This window comes from Chaetura pelagica, unplaced genomic scaffold, assembly GCF_000747805.2.
Source record: "Chaetura pelagica isolate M959 unplaced genomic scaffold, ChaPel_1.0 scaffold455, whole genome shotgun sequence".
NCBI lineage: Eukaryota > Metazoa > Chordata > Aves > Apodiformes > Apodidae > Chaetura > Chaetura pelagica.
In genome coordinates this window covers 1834119-1844650 of record NW_009953483.1, presented here as the reverse complement: position 1 = coordinate 1844650, position 10532 = coordinate 1834119, and the positions used below count along the sequence as shown (strand labels likewise).

The following is a 10532-nucleotide window of genomic DNA, read 5'->3' as shown; positions in this document are numbered from 1 at the left end:
CTGGAGAAGGGGGAGGTCCCGGTCGGCTGCCTCCTGGTGCACGACGGCGAGGTCCTGGGGAGGGGCGGCAACGAGGTCAACGAGACGAAGAACGTGAGTCCCCGGGCGAGGGGCCTGGGCTGGGGGTGTGGGTTTTACACGTCGTGCTGGAAATTGTACCCGTCGGATGGGATCTTGGGCCTGCGGGGAGGCCCTGAAAGCCCCGCAGGGACCTGGGAGTTTTGTGTGAATGGGTCTGGTCGCGGGATCAACTTCTTGTTGGCGTCTCAAATCTGGAAAGATAACACAGGGTGAAGATTGAGCCTTGTCAGCTCGAAACTTAACAGTAAAAATGAATCCTTATACTAGTCTGTGCTACAGGACAATGCATAATGTACTAAAATAATTCTGATACAAGTCAAGGAAGTCAGCTGGCAGAGAAGCCTGGTACCTCCAGTTCAATCGGTGTAAGTCTGTGGGGAGCAGACACTTCTTGAGAACATTGTGCCAGAGATACTCATGCTGTGTAAAAATTGCATGGGCAGAACGTAAGTGACAAGGTAGATAACAAAATCAGAATCAACTTTAAAATACTAAGGAAGCTTTTGGACTATCTTTTTTTGTATTAACATGGGGGTTGCCAGAAGGTATATCCTTAAATCCAAGCAACCTGTTACAAAAATTCGTCCTTATCTTGGAAACACTAAGCTGTTAATATCTTTGAAAACAAATCTGTTCTTTCAGTTTCTGTTTAGTACAAATTTCAACTCTTTTGTGGCTTAGTTTTTCATAAATCCTTTTATTATAGTGCTGGAAATGCTGGGTACTCTAAATTTGGTGCATTAATTTTTATTTCAAATACTTAGTTGCTCCATATAGTCTAAAAGAAAATGTGAGCTTGAAAGAGGCGCTTGCTGGAAAATGTAAATTCAGGAAATTGTTTTCAGTTTTCTCCCAATGATTCCTGGCATTGTTTAGGAAAAATTCTGGGAAAGAAAACCCCTCTTGAGCCATTGAGGCAGTTCCAGCAGACACCATAAATTTGTCAAGGTCCTTTTTGAAACTGATTTCTTGTCCCACCTCACATTGGAAGACTTCTCCAGAATATCATTCCTCAGGTGCCTAAAAAACTATCTGATTTCCAGTTTTAAACTTTTCATGATCCATGTCTATCTCTCTGCTCTTGTGCCAGCATCATCCTTTATTTTACATAGGTTCATCTATCTCAGAAGATAGGCCCTTTTTGTACATTCATTCTAATAATACTTGTATACATCTGTTGCAACTTTAGATTAACCTTTCTTGAATTGATTTAACCAGAAATATATACTTTATTCCAGATAGACTTTCTCTTGTGCCTTGTTTGATAGCAGGAATACTTCCTACTCTTCCTGCAAATAAGTCCACCCATCTTTTCTGGAGCTGCCTTGGTCTTTAATGCTGTTTTTTTATTCTTCATTTGTAGGATTTTGGAGTTTTTTTTACTCCCATCTATAAGACCATCCACTTCTTGAGTGATGCTTTGACCCTGTCTCTTCTGATGTCATTCATCACATGAAAGACATCACATTGTTAGTTATTTTCTATAGGTGTTTCTCCAGTTAATGCCAATGTCACAACTGAAAACATCTAAGCAAAATTATCTTTGAGTATCTTTGCAGATTAGTCCCCTCTGGTTAAGTATTTCCACTTTCAGTGCAACTTCTTTACTTAACTTACATTTCCTGTGCTATCCTGTTTTCCCCAGACTGACATAATTTCACATATTGTGCTGTGCCAGGTGCTTTGTAGAAGTTCAGGGAGATGAGACTGGTGTTTCTCTTGCCTAGAAAAAACATTTGACAATGGAAGTTACAAGGTTAATTTAGTGTCAGCTATCTTATGTAAATCTACATTCTATTTTATTTCATTTCCCTTTCATAGACTAGCCCTTATAATACTACCTTCAGAGTTTGTTATGTTGCTTGTTTTGCTGTTGAGACTATCCCAGATCTGTAGATGTCAGGATTGTATATCCTTCCTATTTTTCATTACAGTGACTCTGTCTGCTCTGAAAAGTTTCAGTCATGGGGTCCTCTCCCTGGATACCTCAAAAGCAGTGCTGTGGCATTGGCAGTTGCTTGCACGAGTTTGTTAGTATTTTTCTGATGGAGATAATCTACCAACTTGAGAATTTACCCCTTATCCCTCTTCCATACCCTAGGCAATTTAACAATTTTAACATTGTAATTCTGTATCCCATATACTATAATCTCTACTTCCATATTCTTATTCTGGCTTTTGACCACATTCTTGGCATAATTTTTATTGAAAAATTGTGGTTTTGTTTTGCAAGGTTGATGTTTGGCTATTCTTCCTTTAGCCTTTGCTGTTGGCTTTTTTCACTCATTGCAAACTTTCTTTTCACTTTTAAAAAAGAATAATTTATCCAGTTAGATGTGCAGACCTTCCCTACAATTTTGCCCTTGCTCAGGAGTCAACTTGCCGCTAGGTTTTGTGTCAAATAAATTCCCTGTCTTCTCCTTAAGTAAGTCTCTGCATCCTGTGATCTAACTGGCTGGAGGGAGGAGCAGGTAGTCTTTTCTTTATGCCTGCTTTCATTCTGTTCCTAAACTGTTCAGTTTGGCAAAAAAGATTCAGCTGCTGAAAGCTCTCTGATTTTTTTCAGGCTGTCTCCTGTCACTCTGCATACTTTCTGCCCTGTGTGTCCATAGCAGAACATGTTCATGTCACAGATACTGCCACTTACTCTGTGGAAGTTATTTGCAAAATTACTGATCATCAGATTACTGGTCATCACATTATTCTGGAAAAAGTTGCTGTTGGAAGAAGGGAATTTTTATACAGCTGTGTTTGTTTTATTTTTTAGGAGTGTGGCTATGGCATCAGAATTTCAAAATGGTTGGGCATGTCATTACTTGTATTCGTTGGGCAATAGTGCAACAAATGTCTGTGTAAGACTAATTTTTAAAAGCCTGGCGATACAGTCAGGGGCTTATGCCAGCCCTGTGTTCCCTCTGGCAGCTCCCACACTTACTTCTTCACAGTCTTGGTCAGAGACCAACCTGAAAATTTTCTTCCATACAACATATGTAACCCTTCCCAACTAGAACTGTTTTTTTAGGTTTTTTTCAGCATCTTGTGATGCAATAATTGGCCTTGCACTAATATGCTGTCTGTCCTGTGTCCTTGGCTGATTCATGCAGACTTTTCCTCTGTTATCTTCTGTTGGGTCATTGTAGCATGCATTCTTGCCCAGATGATCCTGCAAGTACAGGACACAGTGATTGACAATGAAGCATTGTTTGCACTCTTAAATTACTAACAAAGCTACAAGATAATACAGAACTTGGGGCTTTGGTCCCCTTTAACTTGTTAATTCTTGTCTAAGATTTAGAAGGTAAGCTTTTGGTGGCAGTGATGGTATCTTTATTTGACCATAAAACATTTGCTATAGTTTTGGGCACTATTTTAAGGCTTTGTCAAGGCTTTTTCCCCACTGACATCAGCTTCACCTAATTTCTCCTTGGAATGCCATTTGCCACTCTTTAATATTTAACACTCCTTAACACTCTTTTCCCCTTGCTACTCATACCTGCTTTTGTTTTCTTGGCTTTAAAATAACATACAAGATTTGGGAAGATAAAAACCAGTAGGAGCTTATAGAAGCTTGAGTTGAGTCAATGAGTAATTGAGTCAATGTGTTATTTTACATACAGCAAGTCACTAAAAAAGACGATCTAGTCAAAGTGCAATACAAAACGAAATGTTAAGACAGACCTGGAAGGTTAGTTTTTCACCCATATCTTGTCTTTAAGAGGGACTTTCAGCAGATGCCTAAGGAAGGAGCTGGGAAAACAAGACAGCAGTTGTGTAAACTTTTTTGCTTCTGAAAGTGAGTTGCTTAAGGACTTCAGAACCCAAGTCTGTATCTGGATCATTGGTTTTGATAGCTGTCTGAGCACATATCCTCTATGAATTTCTCTAAACCTTTTTTGAACTCATGTATGTTTTTGGCTTCCATAGCATCCTGTGGCAGTGAGTTCCACAATTTAATTATGTGCTTTGTGAAAGAATACTTCCTTTTGTTTGTTTTAAATCTGCAGCTTGATAATTTCATTGGGTGCCTGCTTGTTATGAGAAATAATAAATAACAATCTACTGTTTGCTTTTTCACATTTTTCTTCATTTTTTAAAGTCTCTACCGTAGCCATCTTAACTTGGAAAACCAATTACTGTATCTGGCAAGGTAAGAGCTGTGCTCTAGTTAGTCTCTGTACAGAGCCTATTCTGTGACTTGCATGATCCTTTCTCACCCTGTGGGGAATTTGTTTTGGTGTTCCCATGTCTTCATGAGGTGAGAGGACCAAACCAGTCTGTATTACTAAAGATGTGGATACACTGAAGTCTAGTAATATTCTATATTAGCATAACCTCTTTTCTGTAGCTGTCTTCTGTTACTGCAGAAGCTGGTATGACTTCCAGCAGCTGCATGTTTTTTCTTAACTTGTACTCCCAAGTTAAGCAGAGGCCTAAAAGCCACTTGGTGTGCTCAGTATAATGCAGGGTCACAGGTTACATTTTCATATGGTAACAAAGGCTTATTGCTTATGTGCTTTCAGTTCATGGTCAGGAGTTGAAAAGCCAGTATGGTATTCATGTCCCTTCTGGTCTGAGGAGTACATAATTAGAATTGCCACAACTTACACTAATGAGTTATGGTAGCTGTAGTAGTTCTGAGGCGTCTTTCTGCTGGAGAGGATCATGCTTTGTGTCTCCATAAGATGTGTACACTGAAACTTCAGCTGGTGTGATCTCATTTATTCAGCTAGGGAACCTTCATGTCAACATTTCAGCAGTAGGTCTGGAGGAATCATGTCTGCATATTGATTCTGATCCATGTTTTTCTTCCAAGTGGGTTCATGACTATGTTAGTTCAGATCACAAGTGCACTTGTGAAACAAATGTCTTGATTATGTCTGCTTGCCACACTTTGGTTTGTGTCTCAGAGATGGCAAACTGTCTTCCTTTCAGATGAAACTACACTGAAAAGATGCTCTCAGGGAGCATGCCTAATGCACTCCAGCAGCTGCTGGGAGTAGACCATCTATGGGACTAAGCTGGAGCTAGGCCAGCGTGAGCTCCCCTGAATTGGTGTTGAGTCCTCAGCCCTGTTTTACTCTACAGATACCCTCCTCTTGCACTGAACTATTTGCTAGCATAGGCATTGGCAGCACAGATCTCTGTAGGAGTTTTAAAACATTTTTAAACAGTATTAAAATTACCACTGATTTATTGATACATGAGTCTTTTGCCATATATTTTAGAGCATCTCACAGTTAGCGCCACAGATCTTCACAGTACTAAAATATTAACCCAAGTTCATGCATTGAGTGGAAGTTATCTAGGGCCATATTAAGACATATGTAGCAGGGGTACAAGTATAATTCAAATTGATTAAGTCTTAGTCTAATACCTGTGTCAAAGCCATCCTTTTTCCAAAACAGATTAAGAAGAAGGAAAATACTAATAGCCTTAATTCAAATAATGATTGTTTTGTCTCTCTGCAATTCAAGCCAACAGTTCTTTTCTCTTTGGTTTTTTTATGCCATACCTGTTGCTGTGACCTCCAAGATACTCCTAATTCTGTCGCCTTGGATTAAATAAAAGATAAATCTTGTCTTGTCTTACTGTGCTGGCACAACAGAGAGAGAGCTTCTAAGCAGTCTCCTCTGCTTATGAACAAGTAGAAGAACAAAACAGTTTGCACTCATGGATCTTTTGTGTGCTGCGTATGAGATGGAGGTTCAATACTTTCTTTCTTGGGTTGAGTATTTCTTCTGCAGTTATGGCTGCATGAAATTTATTCTGCAGTTAGCAAAGAGGTGTACTAAAATGAAACTTCTCAAGAAAGCATTACATTGCTTCTTTAACAGAAGTAAAAATAATTGAATCGTTAACAACTTAGATGTCAGGCCATTGTGCCTTTGACTTGAAAGAATCATTTATGACATAGCATTTTATGTCGTTTGTATATCTGTAAGTAAGAAGCTTAAAGCTGTGAATCAATGCAAACTTTAAGAAAATGTTCTTTTTATCTCCTAGGCTACTCGACACGCAGAAATGGTGGTGATTGATCAGGTCCTTGACTGGTGCAAGGAACACAACAGAGATTATACAGAAGTGTTTCCACACTCAATACTGTATGTAACTGTAGAGCCTTGTATCATGTGCGCAGCTGCCGTGCGCTTGATGAGTATCCTTTCATGCTTATCCATGCTGGGGAACCATGTGTCAAAATGGTACTGTTTTGGCGCTGAGTGTGCAGAGAAGAGCTTGCCACTGTCAGGCCAAGTCAACAGGCAATGGCACACCGACCAGTGACTTGAGAGTCTGCAGCCACCTCCGTTTAAACTGCATGGTAAACAGTGAGAGGCTCAGGAATGAGAGAACTGGTGCCATTATGGCAAACAAGGATCTATCTTAGGGATGTAAAAAGACATTAATTTAGAGATACCTGTCATTGAGTAAAATGAGCTAATGTCAGCTCAGTGTTCAGTTTTGAATGTTGTAACAATGGGTAAATCATGGCTTTGTATGGATCTGCTTTGGGATTCATGCTTCTTTTCTGAGGAAGACCGGATGTGCATCTTCAGCAATACACCTTGCATTACTCAGAAGTACTGATTTTATGAGGGAGGAATTGTAGTGCAAACTAGTTTGAAAACTACAAGCACGTTTTGGTGAAATGTAATGCCTACTTAAATCAGGCTACTTCACTTCTTGCTTGCTTTTCACTTTTACGTTAATACCTTAACTCATTCACATAAATTCCACGGGTCGTATATGGCTGTCGAAATGAGCGATTTGGAGGCTGTGGCTCAGTTCTGAGCATCTCATCTGATGATCTGGTAAACACAGGAGACCCATTTGAAGTAAGCTATGAAATATTTTCCTTTGGTTTTCAGCTAGGGTACTGTGCCAAGCTTTGTTACTATGCTTTGAGAATGTTACGCATCAGCTTAGGAGAACTCAGATGAAGGATGATCAGCAGTTAAGTAAACTTGATGTCACAGGGAAATAATGTAAAAATATTAAGTCCTTAAATTAAAGAAAATTGAGAAAAAGCCTGATTGCAATCTTCAAAGATTTAAAAGGATGCATCAAAGAGGAAAGGAAAGAATTACACTCGTGGAATGAGGTAGGGAATAAATATATCTAAAAGATGTGTAGTATGTAGAACAGTAAGTGTATGCTGCAGGAAGAAATAAGGGAAAAATTATTTTAAACTGCATAATGCACAAACATCAATAAATCAAGCAACAGCAACTTACTAAGTTGCTGGAAATGATTGTGTTTTTGTTCCCAGCCTATTCATATATGAGGCAAAACACATTCACTTAGATTTACGTAATACATAAGAGTTTGTAAATAGGGACTCTTAAGAGTAGCAGAAGAGATTTAGTTTAGATATTGGGGAAACTTTCTGAACAGTAAGGATACTGAAGGACTGGAACAGAGTGTCTGAGGAGACTGAGGCATTTTTGTCATTTAGAAAAGGCTGGACAAGCATTCAGTAGAGCTATAGTAAACATAAATTATGATTTACAGAATTTTACTAGTCTACCTTCATACCTATATGTACATACAGATAGAGAGTATCACTAGCCTTGTATGTATTGCATTATATGCAGTTGTCGATGATCCTGTCTTATACAGGGATACCTATTAGGGTTCTTGGAGTTCTTTTCCAGATGTAACATTTGTGAGTAATGAATGTAAAAAATAAGTAATATATTACAGCATTGGAAACAAGCAGTAAAGGTTTCAGGCTCAGAAAGAATTATAGACAGCAAAATATACTATTTGGCAGTCCACTGTAAACATACCAAGCATCTTTCTCTCAGAAGTTTTGTGAAACTAGCATCAAAATTGATTTGTATAGTCAGTACTGGAAGAGTGTTAATTTGCTAATATTGGCATGTGTTACTTAATTGTTCTGTATGTTCAGAAGAAATAAAGGACAAGATTCTTGCTACTCCAAATCCTTCTTTTTTTTCTGTAGGCAGCTGAAGTGGGATGTATAGGGGTAATTCATTATTATCTGGTGTGGATGGTGATTAATTTAGTGTTAGTGACATTGAAGTGCTTCATCATTAATGTTAATGACCTGGACAAATGTCTTGGAAGGACCAAAAAGGTCTGAGAGGTGACTGTTAGGAATAAGGAGTAGGTGTGTGGACATACATTGTCTGGTAGAAATCTTATCTACAAATACCTAGGTTTATGTCTCTTACCTTTCCAAGTCCTTGAACAATATATGAAGTAAGTTGAGAACAAACATTAAGAAGAAAAAAAAAATTACATTAGTTACTAAGAAGGTTTGCTTTGCCTTACTTTAAGTTATTAGGGAAATAATTTACTCTGCTAAGCCTCAACATAGTATTTTTCAAATGTACAAGATATTCAAGCTGAAAAGGAGATTTTTCTGACCTCCAAATAGTTAAAGGTACATGGTAAATTAGTGGAATAGGCAGTACAGTTGTTTACAATTATCCTGTGCATTCTTGTGAAATGTAGAATATGTTATTGTCAGATGCATTGATCATCATTCTAATTTGAACAGTGCACGTCTGGCTATCGTGCCAAAGAAGCAGTGGAACTGTTACAAGCTTTCTACAGACAAGAAAATCCCAATGGTAGGTTTCATATTGATGGATCCATTTTGATCCCGTTTGGAATGTAATTTAAAAGAGTGCTGGCTCTGGAATCAGTATTACGCTGGTATTAGTGTAATTCATTTCTGATGTTTTTTCTCCCTTTCTGTTTCTTCTTGGCAGCACCAAAATCAAAAGTACGGAAGAAGGACCATCGTAAGTAGCCCTATGAGGATGGGAGACAGAAACTTACCAAAACAACACACGAAGGTTTCTTTAGTGTCCTTTTTTAAAAAGTACAGTCCAATTGAACTTTCTCTAATGTTCTGTACAGACCTTTTAATAACAGAATACGTCCTACCTGTTCCTGCATTTTTATGTACGTGATTTCTTTTTATCATATGTGACTAAGCAGAAGAGTAAGTGGTTGTTTTTAGAAAGAAGGAAATGGTTCAATTATACTTGTTCTCAGCCAAATGGATCAATTAAAATTATGGCATTCTGTACAACATATTCTAGAATATTTCTTTTCTGTCTGTGGAGAAGCATCTTTCTTTTCAGTAGTGTTTGCTGAGGCAAATCCAAGTGAGAATCTTGGAAGGTTACATTTTCAAGACCTTCACAGTCCTTGTGTGTATATTTAATCAAAAGGCATATAAGGAATTGAACAGTCCTCAAAGATTTGGGGTAGGACCATTGTAATGGTTCTTCATTAGGTTTTTACACTCCCTCTAGCATAAGCCAAATTTTCACATGTAACTTCTGGAAGTCCCATCCCTATGTACACAGGTGTATATGCAGAATCATGTTTGTTTGTGTGCACTATTGATAATTAGCGTAAGCATCATGTGGCTGTTCAGCATCTTCATACAAACTTCTGGGGAAAACTTTCCACAACTGTCTTTAGACTGTCTTCTCCTCTTGTGAAGATTGGTATAAGGAAGACTTCATTGTTAAGAATCCACTAGGAAGCTGAACTTATTCTAGGCTTCTAAATTCTAGTGAGTGAGATGGGCAGATCCAGGTGAAGACCAGGAAGTGAAATTGGTAATAGTATGAACAAAATATCTTTGAGACGTTCATCTTTTCTTAGCATTGGTTGGCTTTGCCATTGACATGCCCTTTGCTTTCCATGCAGTAATTTACAATCCAGAAGAGGGCCTTACAGCTCCACTAATGAATTAAGAACACAAGTACAGTTCAATCTTTATTATGTACATCTCAGTGAAAACTCTTCTGAAGCATAAAACTGTAACTTATTTGGCTGATATTCAGAAATTTGAGAAATGCCTTAACTTTTTTTTAATGTAAAAGAGTTATTAGAATTCCGTGGCTACAAAAACAGAACAAATTAAGGCTTTTAGATATTTAAAACAAATACCTTCAGAAGTGTTTTTGAAAAGTCTTACAAGCATTAAATTGTCACCATTGCTCCTCATAGCTTAGAATTAATATTTTGTGTGTTTACTTATTGTTTACAAAGTGATGTGGGAGAGAAGCCTATTTACCACAATAGCTATTTTCAGAGTGTATAAATAGTATTCCTGTAACTTATGCCCTTTAACTGGTGCCTGTGACCTATCCTATTCTCCTGACTATTACAGTACCCTCTGAGTCCTTTCCATAACCAAAATAAATGTCTAGGTTTCATCAGCTTTGGAGCTGAGAGAGCTTATGAACCAGAGAGCTAAGCTGGAAAAGCTGTTTAGGCAAAGACCATTTTTAATGACTGCAATGGCTTTATTGGAAAGAAGTGGGGACACGTGTGGTTATGGTATTTGGCTGTTTATCCATACTGATACATAGATTCAGTTCTCAGCTTTTTTTCTTACCTTGAAGAAGTCAGTGAAGTCCAAATTAAAAGACTTCTGGCTTGTCACTGACATCAGTGACAGC

General features: G+C 38.1%; 1 protein-coding gene across 1 annotated transcript in view; it reads left to right on the top strand.

Annotated features, from left to right (window-relative positions):
* The window catches only part of ADAT2 (adenosine deaminase, tRNA-specific 2), a 14376-nt gene extending 5516 nt beyond the window's left edge, over positions 1 to 8860 (top strand). Inside the window, exons 2-6 of the mRNA XM_009998546.1 lie at positions 10 to 93; positions 6085 to 6235; positions 6808 to 6914; positions 8606 to 8678; positions 8820 to 8860. Of these exons, the coding sequence (XP_009996848.1) occupies positions 10 to 93; positions 6085 to 6235; positions 6808 to 6914; positions 8606 to 8678; positions 8820 to 8860 (456 nt within the window). The remainder of the gene's footprint in view (positions 1 to 9; positions 94 to 6084; positions 6236 to 6807; positions 6915 to 8605; positions 8679 to 8819) is intronic.
* The last annotated feature ends 1672 nt before the right edge of the window (positions 8861 to 10532 follow it).